Here is a 16,390-nt window from a genome sequence, read left to right as displayed (position 1 = left end):
ACTGCGCAGACGCACGACAAAGTGGGACCATTAATCCATTTGGGCCCATTGATTCTAGCCACCATGCAGGGAGCCGTTTAAAGTTTGCACCTTTCCATTTGTTCGTAAATAATTCTACACCTTTGACCTAGACAGACTGCATTCGGAGCAACACAATTGCTAAAACGCACCACATCCAGTCTCATGTGTATCCAAGTCATAGGCAGCAGTTTTTCACTCTTAACTAAGGGATACTTCTCTGAATTTACAGAGGATATATGACTTACTAGCTACATTTCCAATTTGTGTAACTTGCGTTGTATACTGGTGAATGCAATTAGATAAATATAATGAGTGACGTTCACAATGTGGCAAAAAGTCTTTAGTTAATTCAGACTAATTCAAACCATTATCAAATCAAGGTCTTTATTTGATTTATTTTTACAACCTTATAATTGTTTAGAATATCAACTTCATCATAAAGGTAACAGGTTGCGTTCCCCACACACACAAAGCAGAGGTATAAAACCCAGAGGATAAGCAATGGGAGAAATGTAATTGCTGCTTTGTTATACTAGTATCAGTGATGCTTGAAATACATTCAATAAAATAAGAGGGACATTGAATACACATTTAAAATGTCAAAGGAATTGGCACAAATTACTTTCTTTATGCAGTGAGCTCACTCAGGAAATTTAACTGCACTTTAGTGAGATGAAACAAAATGTTTTAAATGTATGTTTAGAGCCACTAAAACATCAACAAATGAAATAATTGTCCAAAGGGGGGGATTATTAAGGAAAGTGAGTAAATTCATTCCTTTTCCTTGGTCCATGGATAACATGGAGTTAATGGGGATGTATGTGTGTGTGAGGGTTCTCTCCATAGATGTATGTATTTGTGAGATGTGACAGCAGAGTTTTTCTTGATTGCTGTGGAGGTCTTTTCTGAGTACATGAGCAACCGTATGGATTTGTCAAGCTGTGTTCAGTCCTGCCCATCACGTGAGGATGGTGTCGTCAATCTCTTCGTTAGAGTCTGGAAGGCTGGAGATCTTCCTCAGGGAGCGGCGGTGACAGTCAGACAGCAGGTCATTACTTGCGGAGTCAAGGATGGCACTAACGCTCTGAAAGACAAAACATAACATTACAGAGTGAGAGATTTGAATATTATTGGAGAAGTACACCAGATGCACAATGCACAACTTAAATCCATCAGCCTGAGTATTGTCCTCTTTATAATGAGTATTGAGACTGTGTGGATGTTTATTTGTATGTGTGTGTCACGGACCTGCATGGTCTGCTCTCCCTGGCGCAGTCGGAGCAGGCTGACGATGGTGTGTTCGCTCTGGGCTCTGACGCTGGTGTTCTTGTCCTTGGTATTGTCCAGCAGGCTCTTCACCAGAGGCTTGATGAGGGCGGGCTCCAGGGAGGGCGTGGCCTTGTCCTTAAACACCCACCATAGCACCCGCTCCGACACTAGCCTGATGTCACTGGACTGGTTCTGGAGACACTGCAGGGGAAATGACAGGAGAGAGGTTACTGACAAATCCTCAGAGGAGTACTGTCATAGTGGTTCTTATTTCTTACAGATAATATCCATATTCATGCACCCCAAATATTGAACAATACACACATTTAGTGCTCGATTGGCAAAACATTTTTTGCAAATGGGAAAAAAAAGTGACCTTAAAGAGAAAGTATCCCCCTGCCTCACCTTGACAAACTGTGTGATAATGCGCTGTGATGAGCCACTTGCTCCCTCGGTTCTGAGATGATGTCTCATCAGGTAGCCCATGGCTCTGATCCCACTGGTGGCTATGGGGATCTTGAGGAGACAGGGCACAGTGTTTAGTCAGAGAGGGTAAAGACAAGGGAAGTGCTTGGAAAGCAAATCCTTCCATGGTCTGGTTGAACAGAATGAGTAAACTAATGGGATCTACCCTGTCTGCAGTGGCATTGGCAAGGATGGTCTCAATCACAGTTGAACTGTACTCCTCCACACACAGCTGCTCGGGGGCAGACTTGACTGCGATGGCCAGGGCCATACTGCGACCATGACGCACCATCCAGTCCACACCTGATATGTCAGCTAGGAGAAGAGAGGGCACTGTTTTAGTACAAACATGAATGTCTTTCCTTACTACTTTACCATTTTGATAGAGTGAGGTAGCCCTTTACACTCGTACCCGTATATGGGTTCAAAATGGCAGATTTGACTATTAATAAACTCCTAACTTGGAACGTAGTGGCTGTACAGTAACATGCTATAAATTAGGCTTGGGCGATATACCATTTATACTGTATACCGGGGGGTATTTTGAAATACCAACGGTATAATTTTTAATACAGTAACATGTTTAAAAAATATATTATTTTGGCGGGGGCTGCGGGGGTGAAACTATAAGAAATCTAAGATGAGTCAAATAAATTATATCCAGCTCAGGGGTCCAGCATTTGGTTTGCTGACTTGCTAGCTAAGTGGCTAGCTTTTTGGTTTCAAGAGAGACATTCCCTCCTGAAACCCTGGGTAGTGGGTAGTGTGAGGGAGAGTATGGTGTGACAGTAAATTCCTACCCAGGACGTGCTGAAGCAACACACTTCTCAGCTCCTCTTCAGACAGGAAGGCACACAGCTCTCCTACACACCCTGCTGAGGACATGCGTGTAGCATCCTACACACACACACACACAGACCGACATCAGTCTACTTAAAGATGCACCTGGTTTCTAAAATTATAATAGGTCGCCTAATTTCAGTTTGTGACAAAACAAGCAAAAACACTGAAATATATATTCCATAACCAAAAATATAATATTTTCAGCAGTCTGAAGCTGGTGTACAAAACCGAAAGTAAAAGGAGCAAAAATGAAACTTGAGAACGGGAAGAATAAAAAGTGCACATAGAACAGATCTACCACTTCTTAGACTTGCTTTCAATGAGAATGACAGATCTATAACACACATTTCTATGTGAATTTGGTCAGGTTGCCCAAAAAGTTACATATTGCAGCTTTAAGGCTTTCATACACACATGCTGACAAGGAGGCCAAAAACCACTTTCATAAAGCCACATCCTGCCTAGACTGACGGAAGTCAAGTCTGATCAGAGCTAAAATGTAACATTGCACTCTAAAAGATTCTGTCACTGAAACTTAGATCTGAATGTGTCCTTATGAGAGGTTCAGTATTGCAGGTAAAATATATATTTAGCTAGCAAGATAAAACTGATATTGTTTTGCACTCAATTCTAACAATTACCACTAATGGAGACAAAGGGGCAATCAGTAGTCTGCCTTAAAAAAATCTGTTGCATTCATACGTGCTGTAGTCAGTGTATCTGCACGAAGACATACCAGACATGGAAGAGGAAGTGAGACACCCCATTTGCGGCTTTTGTTTGGTTCAATGAAAGTCAAGGAACTACAGTGAGCTTCAAAAGTATTGGGCCAGTGACACTGTTGTTGTTTTGGCTCTGTATGCCAGCGTTTTGGATTTTAAATGATACATTGACTATAAGGTTAATGTGCAGACTGCCAGCTTTAACTTCAAGGTATTTTCATCCATATCTGATGAACCGTTTAGAAATTACAGCACTTTATGTATATAGTCCCCCATTATAGGGGACCAAAAGTATTGGCACAAATTCACTTATACGTGTATTAAAGTAGTCAAAAGTTTAGTATTTGGTCCCATATTCCTAGCGCGCAATGATTACAACAAGTTTGTGACTCTACAAACTTGTTGGATGCATTTGCTGTTTGTTTTGGTGGTGTTTCATATTTTGTGTCCAATAGAAATGGTAAATAATGTAGTGTGTCATTTTGGAGTTACTTTTATTATATACAAGAATAATGTTTGTAAATACTTCTGCATAAGTGCGGATGCTACCATGATAATGGATAGTCCTGAATGTATTGTGAATAATAATGAGTGAGAAAGTTAGGCATAAATATCACCCCCCCCCAAAAACACTAACCTCCCGTTATTGCATGTCTTTGAGGGTATGATATTTGTGCGTATAACTTTCTCACTCTTCATTATTCATGATTCAGTCAGGACTATGCATAATAAATGGTAGTATCCACATTAACGTAGAAGTGTTTAGAAACATATTAGATTCTTATTGACAATAAAAGTGACTCCAAAATGGCACAATACATTATTTACTATTCATTTCTATTGGGCACAAAATAATCTGAAACACAACCAAAACAACAAGTGCAGCAAACACGTTTGTAGAGTCACAAGCTTGATGTAATCATTGTATGTTAGGAATATGGGGCCAAATACTAAAAATGGTTGACTATAATACACAACTTAATTTGTCACAAAACTTTTAGTCCCCTAAAATGGACGGGGACTATATACAAAAACTGCAGTAATTTCTAAATGGTTAAGCTGATATGGATGAAAATACCCTCAAACTAAAGCCAACAGTCTACACATTAACCAACGTGCTAGAATTGCCAAAGCAAAACATTTGTTACTGTCTGAATACTTCGAGCTCACTAACTCGGAACCCAAATCGGCTGCGCGCGTGCGCCATCGTGCATACATTTATTTTGTCCCCCCACACAAAACACGATCACGACACGCAGGTTAAAATATCAAAACAAATTCTGGCCCAATTACATTGATTTGGGAACAGGTCGAAAAGCATTAAACATTTACGGCAATTTAGCTAGCTAACTTGTCCTATTTAGCTAGCTGGCTGTTGCTAGCTAATTTGTCCTGGGATATAAACATAGAGTTGTTATCTTACCTGAAACGCACAAGGTCCTCTACTCCCGACAATTAATCCACACATAAAACGGTCAACCGAATAATTTCTAGTCACCTCTCCTCCTAGGCTTTTTCTTCTACTGACATTGTATTGCGATTGGCAACTTTCATAAATTAGGTGCATTACCACCACTGACCTCATTCGTCTTTCAGTCACCCAAGTGGGTATTACCAATGAGGAGATGGCACGTGGGTACCTGCTTCTATAAACCAATGAGGAGATGGGAGAGGCAGGACTTGCTGTGCAATCTGCATCACAAATAGAACTGACTTCTATTTTAGCCTGTGGCAATGCAGTGTGGGTGCAATGATTGAATAATATAGATTTCAAAGTGTATTTTGCGACGCAAGCAGTGCGGTCAGCCTGTAAGTAGACCAGACTCATCTGCTATTGCATTGGTGCCTATGGGAGAACCACCCCATTAAGTAGACCAGAACTGACAACGACCTGAGTGAACCCTCTTCATTTATCCACCATCTTTGTACATACCTCATCATGTCCCAGCATGCTCAGCAATGTCGTGGTAATGTTTTTCCTGATGGCTGGGTCAACCTTTGAACCCGCTCCCTGGATGACAAATCGTAAGGCTTGTAGCATGGTCTCCCTGAAATATGGGAGCAGAACACTAGGATCACAATTTTGATTGATTGAATCTAATCAATCAAAAATAATTTCTTAAATGAGGGGAATCCTATATGGAACTGATCACTACTCTTGATATTGTTTCTCAATAAGAACACCTGAGGGTTGCTAAATTCCAGAAACATTCCCATAATTGAATGGTTTTGCGTACCTCACTCCGGAGTCCTCAGCGTTGTTGATGGCAGAGAGCTGCTCGGTAAATAGAGGGTCCACCTTGCTGTGGATAGAGACCAGCTGGCCCAGGGCCTCAGCGGCCCTCAGTCTAACTGCCCGGCTGGAGTCCTGCAGAGCCTTTAGGAAGGTGGTCTGGAGCTGGGGCAGGAAGGGCTTCAGGGCTATGCCTACCTGGAGACAGGGGCAGAGCAACAGGGTCAAGACCAGAGCCAGACACCAACCATCGTTCCAGCAGGGAGGAAACTACAGGATTGTGTTTAGTAGGTACAAAATGGGAAAACGTTTAGAAATGGAAGAGCGAAAATCGTTTATTTATTTAATGTATTAACCCCATTTCCACCCCCAAAATGTCTCCTCCCATTTTGTGCTTACCGAACACAGCCTTTAACATCAGACTGAATCATCAGCAGACACTGACCTTGGCCAGCAGCAGGGTGAGTGTCTCTAATAGAGAGGTCTTCACACTCCAGGCAAAGCGGTCTCCCAGGATACGGATGAGTGGTCCGGTAATGTTGACCACAGATGGTCGGAGAGCATCAGGGGATGTCAGCTTGATGACCCCTCCCAGTGCCTTAGCCGCCTCCTCTTTCTGCTCAGGACTGCCTGTCAACACTCCCTCCCTCAGGACTGGCAGGATGCAGGTCACACCCTGGGGAAGAGGGCGAGGAGAAGAACAAGGGGGGGAAAGAGGAAGAGGGAGAACACAGGGTATATTAACATTAGTCAACCTGAGTTGGAGTAACTTGTAGATGTGACTGTAATTGGTGTTTTTCTATCTACACTTACCCCCACACCAGGATGTGTGTCACCATATTGGTGTTTTCTATCTACACTTACCCCCACACCAGGATGTGTGTCACCATATTGGTGTTTTCTATCTATAGACTTACCCCCACACCAGGATGTGTGTCACCATATTGGTGTTTTCTATCTAGACTTACCCCCACACCAGGATGTGTGTCACCAGTGTTTTATATTAATATCAACGGTCATCAAAATTGTTAAAAGGTTTATAAACAATTATAATAAATTCATCAGTTGGAAAATGGATGAAGATATTCCAAACGTTTTGAATTGTATGATCCCTCATATATTGACTGAATTATAGCACATAAAACATTTTACTGGCAGACAAATAATGGACTTCAGGTCATCAATTTTTGTCAAATCTTAAAATGCACTCATATATACACACACATACACATTTTCTTAACGTATAAGTTCTTTTATATATTTTATGTTAATATTAAGAAAATTATATGTGCCTCATTTGCATAAATACACCAGATGTTTTTGCATATATTAACCAATTAATATAAAGGTGTGGAACAGGCCTGCAACCACCAAACACTTGCTCAGTCTAATCTACCTGCACGGTCTGGACTGCCTCAATTACGTTGTCACGTTCTATTGCATGATTCAAGTGTGTCAATAGCAGGATACCCTCGGATTAAAAATCAACACGCTTGGCTCTAGATTACACCCATGTAAACATAGTTTACATTGTTTGCGAGATCAAACATAATATCAATATAATCCGAATGTATACTTCCGGAAGTTGCTTTCATTGCAGCACATCTAATTTGTATTAAATACATTTGTTAAATTCCACAAAAAAATGAACGCCCATCAAAACAAGTTATTTTTCTTCTCTTTCTTGTGATATAAGTGTCGAGACAATGCATTAAATCAACAAAAAGACAATGTATTCCATTGAGCCCATTTCAGCCAATACAAGAGTGTGTTTGACAGGTCATTATAAACATTTTTGCTGTCATAACATTAACGGTAAAAAAAAACCACAGGCACAAGAGTATGAAAGAGTCGTAGGAGGGAAATTAAAGCAATCAATCCAGCGAGATTTAAGTGACAAGTGGACCTTTCCCCCCTCAAACACAGGAAATAGATTTCTGAAAGAGATCCTCAGGTGGGCGGGCGGGTGCATGTTGCTAATGTAAGCTCTAGTGTGAAGGTGTCAGCTTGCTTCAGTTCAGCAGGTAACTAGCAAAAGTCGGCTAGGTGAACCGAAGACGTGCACCTGCATACTCCCTTAAAAAGACCTTCGCTTAAAAAAGGAGAAAAAAAAGAGTGTGGTTTGTCCATTTTGAGACGCAGTATCCAGTAAACTTCCTCAAAATAGTCAGAATTACATCTAAGATATTTGGTGCAGTATTTCTCAATGAAATAATGTACATGAAAACGAGTCTCCTCTCCTTGAATGACAACAAAGACTTAATTGAAGAATCCCTACTGTTGACCAATCACCGACGAAAGGGCATAGACTTTGACTTGTCTCCAGGAAAAAAATGTGCCAAAACAGCCGAAAACACCTTCACTGAAGCAAAAAAATCAAATTGTTGCCATAACGTACAGTGCATTCAAAAAGTATTCAGACCCCTTGAATTTTTCCACATTTTGTTAAATTGGAGCCTTATTCTACAATTGCCCGTCCAGCATCACTACTCTGGACGGTTCTGACTTAGAATATGTGGACAATTACAAATACCTAGGTGTCTGGTTAGAATGCAAACTCTCCTTCCAGACTCACGTTAAGCATCTCCAATCCAAAATGAAATCTAGAATCCGCTTCCTATTTCGCAATAAAGCATCCTTCACTCATGCTTCCAAACATACCCTCGTAAAACTGACCATCCTACCGATCCTCAACTATGGCGATGTCATTTACAAAATAGCCTCCAACACTCTACTCAACAAATTGAATGCAGTCTGTCACAGTGCCATCCGTTTTGTCACCAAAGCCCCATATACTATCCACCACTGCGACCTGTACACTCTCGTTGGCTGGCCCTCGCTTCATACTCGTAGCCAAACCCACTGGCTACAGGTCATCTACAAGTCTTTGCTAGGTAAAGCTCAGCCTTATCTCAGCTCACTGATCACCATAGCAGCAACCACCTGTAGCATGAGCTCCAGCAGGTATATCTCACTGGTCACCCCCAAAGCCAATTCCTCCTTTGGTCGCCTTTCCTTCCAGTTCTCTGCTGCCAATGACTGGAACAAACTGTAAAAATCACTGAAGCTGGAGACTCATATCTCCCTCACTAGCTTTAAGCACCAGCTGTCAGAGCAGCTCACAGATCACTGCACCTGTACACAGCCCTTCCAACTACCATCATCCCCTTACTGTACTTATTTATCTTGCTCCTTTGCACCCCAGTATCCCTACTTGCACATCTTCTGCACATCAATCACTCCAGTGTTTAATTGGTATATTGTAATAACTTAAACCACCATGGCCTATTTATTGCCACCATGGCCTATTTATTGCTTGACTGAGCGTGTTGACGTCATTTCCGGTCACAACTTGCAGACTTGTTTTCGAGTTGCTGTGCGTTTTGTTGCCAACCTATTTTGCTACCTGACAACTTTACGGTTTTTACTTTTTAATTACCGTATATATATATATATATTTATTTTTTCCTCAACTTTTTCACTCCGGACGCTTTATCTGGACACGATTCGTCAGGACCTCCAACAGCCGAAGCTAAGTAGTAACATTAACATGATGCCTTCTAATAGCAGTCTCTGTACTCGCCTTACGGCGAGGATAGCTGTGCTGCAAGCCCAGCTTCAGACGCAATCGTTAGGCAAGGGTAATTTCAGTGTAGGAAAGGATGAAACAGCGTCTGTGCCACCAGTAAGTACAGATAGTAGTATAAATCCCCTGGCACAGTCCCCGCAGCCGGACAACTTTCTCACGGTTTCTGGAAGGAAATGCTGTAGGAACGCTCAACCGGTGTCGCTCATTCAGCCGACAAACTTTCAACCGGTTTTCCCCATTAAGCAGCGGATTGGAGTCAGAGGCCGAGTCTTCTCTGGTCTCTACTCCTCCCGTTACGGGGTCTGAGACGCCGAAGCTTCCCACCATTAGCTCTGACAAATTGAAAACTCTAGTCATTGGTGACTCCATTACCCGCAGTATTAGACTTAAAACGAATCATCAAGCGATCATACACTGTTTACCAGGGGGCAGGGCTACCGACGTTAAGGCTAATCTGAAGATGTTTTAGCTTTAGCCATCACCTGGCGAGTGTAGAGAGTATAGAGATATTGTTATCCACGTCGGCACCAACGATGTTAGGATGAAACAGTCAGAGATCACCAAGTGCAACATAGCTTCTGCGTGTAAATCAGCTAGAAAGATGTGTCGGCATCGAGTAATTGTCTCTGGCCCCCTCCCAGTTAGGGAGAGTGATGAGCTCTACAGCAGAGTCTCACAACTCAATCGCTGGTTGAAAACTGTTTTCTGCCCCTCCCAAAAGATAGAATTTGTAGATAATTGGCCCCCTTTCTGGGACTCACCCACAAACAGGACCAAGCATGACCTGCTGAGGAGTGACGGACTCCATCCTAACTGGAGGGGTGCTCTCATCTTATCTACCAACATAGACAGGGCTCTAACTCCTCTAGCTCCACAATGAAATAGGGTGCAGGCCAGGCAGCAGGCTGTTACCCAGCCTGCTAGCATAGTGGAGTCTGCCACTTGCACAGTCAGTGTAGTCAGCTCAGCTATCACCATTGAGATCGTGTCTGTGCCTCGACCTAGGTTGGGCAAAACTAAACATGGCGGTGTTCGCCTTAGCAATCTCACTAGGATAAAGACCACCTCCATTCCTGTCATTATTGAAAAAGATCTTGATACCTCACCTCAAAATAGGGCTACTAAATGTTAGATCCCTTACTTCAAAGGCAATTATAGTCAATGAACTAATCACTGATCATAATCTTGATGTGATTGGCCTGACTGAAACATGGCTTAAGCCTGATGAATTTACTGTGTTAAATGAGGCCTCACCTCCTGGCTACACTAGTGACCATATCCCCCGTGCATCCCCCAAAGGCGGAGGTGTTGCTAACATTTCCGATAGAAAATTTAAATTTGCTGCTGCTCCAGTTTCAACTGTTCTGCCTTATTATTATTCGACCAGGCTGGTCATTTATGAACATTTGAACATCTTGGCCATGTTCTGTTATAATCTCCACCCGGCACAGCCAGAAGAGGACTGGCCACCCCACATATGCTCTCTCTAATACTCTCTTTCTTTTTCTCGGAGGACCTGAGCCCTAGGACCATGCCCCAGGACTACCTGACATGATGACTCCTTGCTGTCCCCAGTCCACCTGGCCGTGCTGCTGCTCCAGTTTCAACTGTTCTGCCTTATTATTATTCGACCATGCTGGTCATTTATGAACATTTTAACATCCTGGCCATGTTCTGTTATAATCCCCACCCGGCACAGCCAGAAGAGGACTGGCCACCCCACATAGCCTGGTTCCTCTCTAGGTTCCTTCCTAGGTTTTGGCCTTTCTAGGGAGTTTTTCCTAGCCACCGTGCTTCTACACCTGCATTGCTTGCTGTTTGGGGTTTTAGGCTGGGTTTCTGTACAGCACTTTGAGATATCAGCTGATGTACGAAGGGCTATATAAATACATTTGATTTGATTTGTATATATACTTTTTCTACTGTATGTTTGTTTATTCCATGTGTAACTCTGTTGTTGTGTGTGTCGAACTGCTGTGCTTTATCTAGGCCAGGTCGCAGTTGTAAATGAGAACTTGTTCACAACCTAGCCTACCTGGTTAAATAAAGGAAATACATAAAAACATTTTTTAAAGGAGCTCTGTCAAAGTGCCCATTGGGTTCTTGGTCACCTCCCTGACCAAGGCCATTCTCCCCCTGATTGCTCAGTTAGGCCGGGCGGCCAGCTCTAGGAAGAGTCTTGGTGGTTCAAAACTTATACCTTTTAAGAATGATGGCCACTGTGTTCTTGGGGTCCTTCAATGCTGCATTAATGTTTGGGTACCCTTCCCCAGATTGGTGCCTCAACACAACACTGTCTCAGAGCTCTATGGACAATTCCTTAGACCTCATAGATTGTTTTTTGCTCTGACATGCACTGTCAACTGTGGGACCTTATATTGACAGGTGTGTGCCTTTCCAAATCACGTGCAATCAATTGAATTTATCACAGGTGGACTCTAATCAAGTTGTAGAAACATCAAGGATGATCAATGGAAACAGGATGCACCCAAGCTCAATTTCCAGTCTCATAGCAAAGTGTCTGAAGACTTATGTAAATCAGGTATTTCTGTTTCTTTTTTATATATATTTGCATACATTTCTAAAAACCTTTTTTAGCTTTGTCATTATGGGGTATAGTGTGTAGATTGATGAGGAAAATTAATTATTTAATCCATTTTAGAATAAGGCTGTTACACATTGTGGCTGGGAAGCATGTGGACTCCTTTAGTGAGTTTCCATTAGGAGTGTGATACTAAAGACTTCAACAACCAATGTATCATTCAAGAATGTTGCTTTGTGAGGTGTTAAAGTTCAGTTAGCCAGTGTTATGTAAATGCCAGCTGAAAAGTACCCAGGGGGCGTGGCTCCATGTTAAAGTAGGTCCGCCAGAGCCATGGCCCAGTGTGACATGGGTGCCGGCTCGTGTAGATGGAAAACAGAAAAGTCTGAGCCTTCTGGGTAAACCACTGGGCTAAATCCTCAGTGGAAATGCGCCATCTTTCTAGAGGAGAGGCTTACCTTCTTGGGCAGACAGAACCCAGGCAGATGCTGACCCTTGACGTCTGCTGCCACTGACCGGATGTCTCTGTGCAGGTCATCAATCAGAGCCAGCTGGCTGCCAGCGTCCAGTTTCTACAAAAACAAAGAGTTTAACATTACTTTACATAGATGCATACTCTGTCAGTTAACCAAAGGTCACAAGGTTATCTATAAAATCAATGCTGCATAAAGCTCCAAAACACATAACAAATACTGTACGGCGTCAGTAAACCCTGACAAACTCATTCCCAGTGCCTGTAATGCTCTTGGTGCCAACTGCTAACCTTGGTGATGGAGTTGATGGCGTCCCAGCTTTGCACTAGGACCTCCGGGTTGGAGTCGTTGAGCAGGCGGATGAGGCCTGACAGCAGGTTGCGGGTGTGGGCGCTGTAGTCCAGGCGGGTGCGGGAGAAGTATCCGTTCAGGATGGTGGCGGCAGCCTGTCTGAGACCAGCGTCAGGTGATCTGGTGGCCTCCAGCAGGTCCTCGATGATGATACGCTGACCAACCTCATCCTCCACAGACAGGATCACTGCCTGGCAGCTGGCCAGCTCCTAGAGGAGGGGTGGGGTGAGAACAGGGGTTATATGAGCCTGGGGACAGAGCCATCATCTAGTGACCACAACAGCCCACTAAGAACCACTGTAATATTATCCCATGATGATGACTAATAGTAGTGCCTGTGCACTTGGAACTGCTTTACAACCATATTGTAATCATGAATGCCGTTGTTACCTGCTGCCCCTCCTCTGTTCCCAGCTTGTCTTTCAGAGAAGAGTAGAGGGCGGGCAGGATGACCCCAAGGTGGCGTGTCAGAGCGTCTCCAGCCACGGCAGATAGGAAGGCCAGCACACGCGTGTTCACTGGAGGAGCAGTTAGCTGTCAATGAAGAGGAGAGGATAGCATTTATACACAGAACTACACTCATACTATAAAAAAAGACTTAAAAGAACTTTGAGCATCAGGAAAAGTGTTATATAAATCCAAAAAATGATCATTGAGATGAACCATTGTTAGTAGAGTGTGTAATGTTTGGACAGCTCACCTTGGGCACCAGGTAGGGCAGCACAGAGCGACTCTTTACTGCCATCACCTGTTTCAGACCATCCAGAGCAAACTCCGCAGTTTCCTCATCATCCTGCACACAGAGAAACATTAACCTCACTCTATATTCTGTTCCACGGTGGATCCTCTCTGCCCTCTCCAGAATTTCTTAAGGAGGGACATGAGTGAGTATAACCGAACACAATGTGTGGATACCAGGCTCCCAGTGTCCGGTTTGGAGCGTAAAGTCACAAGCTCTGCTGGTAGGCTACTGCGTAGCAACATAGCAGTGACAAAATGTCCTGGTCTGCCCTAGAAAGCCCATGTAAATTTTGATCGCCAGAACTGGCTTTTTTTTGTTGTTGGCTGTTTCGAGTTCTAAAATGTGTTTATTATGATCAAGTTCGAGCCACACAGTGATTTATTTTAAAGTTAGCCACAAATCAGGAAATTGTATTAAATAGGGATCCATTTGGACAACAACATTTACACGGGACCACGTGCTGACACAGACCAATCACGTGCCAGCAGGCTACGAGGAGGCTCCCGGCTGACTCCGACAGGATGAAAGCTACTACATCGACCAAAGTTACGGCCACTTTCACCATGATCCTTAGTGATTTTTGGTGCCATTCAATCCCCAATTCAGCAATAAGGCACGCTTCAAAATCAAATAATTAATGCACCATCGGAGTTTTCCATAGGAATACGTGGACGACGTCAGCGCTATCACTATCTACTGGTTTTAATGGCTATGGTGGATACAGAGGGTTGTTCAGAGGTGAAGAGGGTTAATGTTGGTGTGTGGGGAGGTGTCTCTCACCAGCTGTTTGAGCAGGGCAGGCAGGATGTCATCCAGGGCCTGGTGACCGATGGTGGCGTGGAGCTGCTCAAAGGTTTTGGCTGCAGCCTCTCGAACCTCCTCCAGTGGGTCACACAGAGCCTTCCTCACCGTGGGGACCAGGGACTCAGAGAATATCAGCACCTGGAAACATACACAGTCAACTTACTGCTCTACCATCACATCACATACCCCTGCTATGTCTAAGACACTTTCCTTGAAAAATTGATACTCATCAAGGTTAAATGCCAGGTTACATAAAGCGTGAATTAAAAGACGAAGGAAAAAGTGGCTGGGTATGTATTGGGATACTGACCGCATCCCTGCTGGTGGACTTCATGATCTCACTGAGGCCGATGCACACACCCTGCCTCTCATCACTCTTGTCTGAGCGCAGACCCTCCTCCAGGATAGGAATGATCTCTGGGAGGATCTTCTCTCCCAGCTTACGAACCAGGTCTCCAAGTGTCCTCGCAGCGATCTACAACCACAGAGAGAAGCCACATTCAGTAAACCAGGGATCAGAAGCAGGAGAGAACACAGAACGCAAATACACTCAAATTCAGAACACTGACATGTCTTAACAATGTGCAATTAATGAACAGGACCACAGAGAGTTAGACAAAGGGGATGTGATAAAGTGCAAAAGCTGTGAGAGCAAGGAGGAAACGGCTCCATAGTTTGTAGACTTATTGAGCAAGGAGGAAACGGCTCCATAGATTGTAGACTTATTGAGCAAGGAGGAAACGGCTCCATAGATTGTAGACTTATTGAGCAAGGAGGAAACGGCTCCATAGATTGTAGACTTATTGAGCAAGGAGGAAACGGCTCCATAGATTGTAGACTTATTGAGCAAGGAGGAAACGGCTCCATAGTTTGTAGACTTATTGAGCAAGGAGGAAACGGCTCCATAGATTGTAGACTTATTGAGCAAGGAGGAAACGGCTCCATAGATTGTAGACTTATTGAGCAAGGAGGAAACGGCTCCATAGATTGTAGACGTAATGAGCAGTAGCGTTACCGTTCTCTTGTCAGGGCAGTCGGAGGCCAGGAAGCCCAGCAGCAGGGTGAAGAGGGTGGGCAGGATCTCCCGGAGGGTGCGGGGAGTGTTGGACACCACGATCTTCCACACGTGGAGGGAGGCCTGTCGGACCACCAGCTGGGTGTCTGAACGGCCCATGTAGAGGCCAGACAGGACTCGGTTACGCCTCTCTCCACCCAGGGCTCCGATGATTGCCTGGGGGAAAGGAGGAAGAGGGCTCAGCACCAACACCACATACAAACCACTTTATAATCAACCATCTATACAGTACAATCATGCATATTTGTCAGAATACCTTGTTGGACTGCGCTGTGCCAAAGTTGTCGTCCTCTGAGGCGGTCTCTGTGGTCATCTTCCCTGTGACTCCAGAGATGTGGAACAGTAGGTCTCCCAGCAGCTGCACGGAGCTAAACCTGTGAACCAGAGACAACATGGAGGCTCACTTACATTACTATCACTGCCAGGTAAAACCCTTACATACGGACATAAAATGTATAGTGTATAGTGTATAGTATATATATATATATATATCTGACCTAATCCTCCAGAGGTCGTCAAACAGGCCCTGTTCCAGTTCAGGCAGCAGCAGGGCGATGGCCGTCTCAGCGTACATGCTGATGATGCGCTGGCCGGCACGCAGGGCAGTGTCTCTCACATACTCGTTCTCATCTGCCAGAGCCTGTAATACCAAGGAGAGAGGGAGAGACTGGTGAGAGGTGTTCACAACCAGGGAGAGAGAATGGAGAGATGTTAGTGATTGTTGAGTGTTCCCTACCTTGAGGATGCAGGGGATGATGGGGCCAACGTAGGGGGTGAACCTGTCCCCGAAGGTGAGGGGCAGGTAGATAAACATCATGATGTAACCGTCGCGGACGTGGGAGGCGATGTCCACCTTGCTGGCAGTCTGCACCACGTCTGGCATCAGCTTGTCCAGCTTCTCCACGCCCAGCCCAGCCATCACTTCAGCCAGACCTTGGGCAGCTCCAGAGCGGTCCACAGAGCTCTGCTCAGATGCCAGGGTCTCCATGAGCCAGGGCATCAGGTCATCAAAGCACGACTCACCCATGCCTTTCACCATGGCACCCAGGGCCTTGGCTGACACTGTACGCACCTGAGAGGAGGACAGAGAGAGAGAGTTATCATCAGTTAACCAAACCCCTTAACGGGTTTGTTGTTGAACTGTTAGGCAGAGGTACATACCTCAGGCACAGGGTCCAGCAGAGAGGCTTTGAGTCCAGGAATGACACTGGGCAGGTATGGGGACAGGTCCTGCAACACAGAGACAAACACATTGTGTCAA

At 44.3% G+C, this 16,390-nt stretch overlaps 1 protein-coding gene across 1 annotated transcript in view; it reads right to left on the bottom strand.

The window, feature by feature from the left end:
* Window positions 1-391: 391 nt before the first annotated feature.
* The window catches only part of LOC124034409 (eIF-2-alpha kinase activator GCN1-like), a 38,948-nt gene continuing 22,949 nt past the window's right edge, over window positions 392-16,390 (bottom strand). Inside the window, exons 39-57 of the mRNA XM_046347584.1 lie at window positions 16,291-16,359; window positions 15,866-16,201; window positions 15,627-15,769; window positions 15,386-15,503; window positions 15,070-15,285; window positions 14,365-14,529; window positions 14,031-14,192; window positions 13,209-13,301; window positions 12,899-13,042; window positions 12,448-12,717; window positions 12,143-12,256; window positions 5,999-6,229; window positions 5,558-5,751; window positions 5,254-5,368; window positions 2,556-2,652; window positions 1,922-2,070; window positions 1,696-1,806; window positions 1,270-1,491; window positions 392-1,105 (exon numbers count right to left, since the gene is read on the bottom strand). Of these exons, the coding sequence (XP_046203540.1) occupies window positions 980-1,105; window positions 1,270-1,491; window positions 1,696-1,806; window positions 1,922-2,070; window positions 2,556-2,652; window positions 5,254-5,368; window positions 5,558-5,751; window positions 5,999-6,229; window positions 12,143-12,256; window positions 12,448-12,717; window positions 12,899-13,042; window positions 13,209-13,301; window positions 14,031-14,192; window positions 14,365-14,529; window positions 15,070-15,285; window positions 15,386-15,503; window positions 15,627-15,769; window positions 15,866-16,201; window positions 16,291-16,359 (3,075 nt within the window). The 3' untranslated portion in view covers window positions 392-979. The remainder of the gene's footprint in view (window positions 1,106-1,269; window positions 1,492-1,695; window positions 1,807-1,921; window positions 2,071-2,555; window positions 2,653-5,253; window positions 5,369-5,557; window positions 5,752-5,998; window positions 6,230-12,142; window positions 12,257-12,447; window positions 12,718-12,898; window positions 13,043-13,208; window positions 13,302-14,030; window positions 14,193-14,364; window positions 14,530-15,069; window positions 15,286-15,385; window positions 15,504-15,626; window positions 15,770-15,865; window positions 16,202-16,290; window positions 16,360-16,390) is intronic.

The sequence above is a fragment of the Oncorhynchus gorbuscha genome, linkage group LG04, assembly GCF_021184085.1.
Source record: "Oncorhynchus gorbuscha isolate QuinsamMale2020 ecotype Even-year linkage group LG04, OgorEven_v1.0, whole genome shotgun sequence".
NCBI lineage: Eukaryota > Metazoa > Chordata > Actinopteri > Salmoniformes > Salmonidae > Oncorhynchus > Oncorhynchus gorbuscha.
Note: the sequence above shows the minus strand (reverse complement) of the source record. Positions and strands in the feature narration are given on the sequence as shown.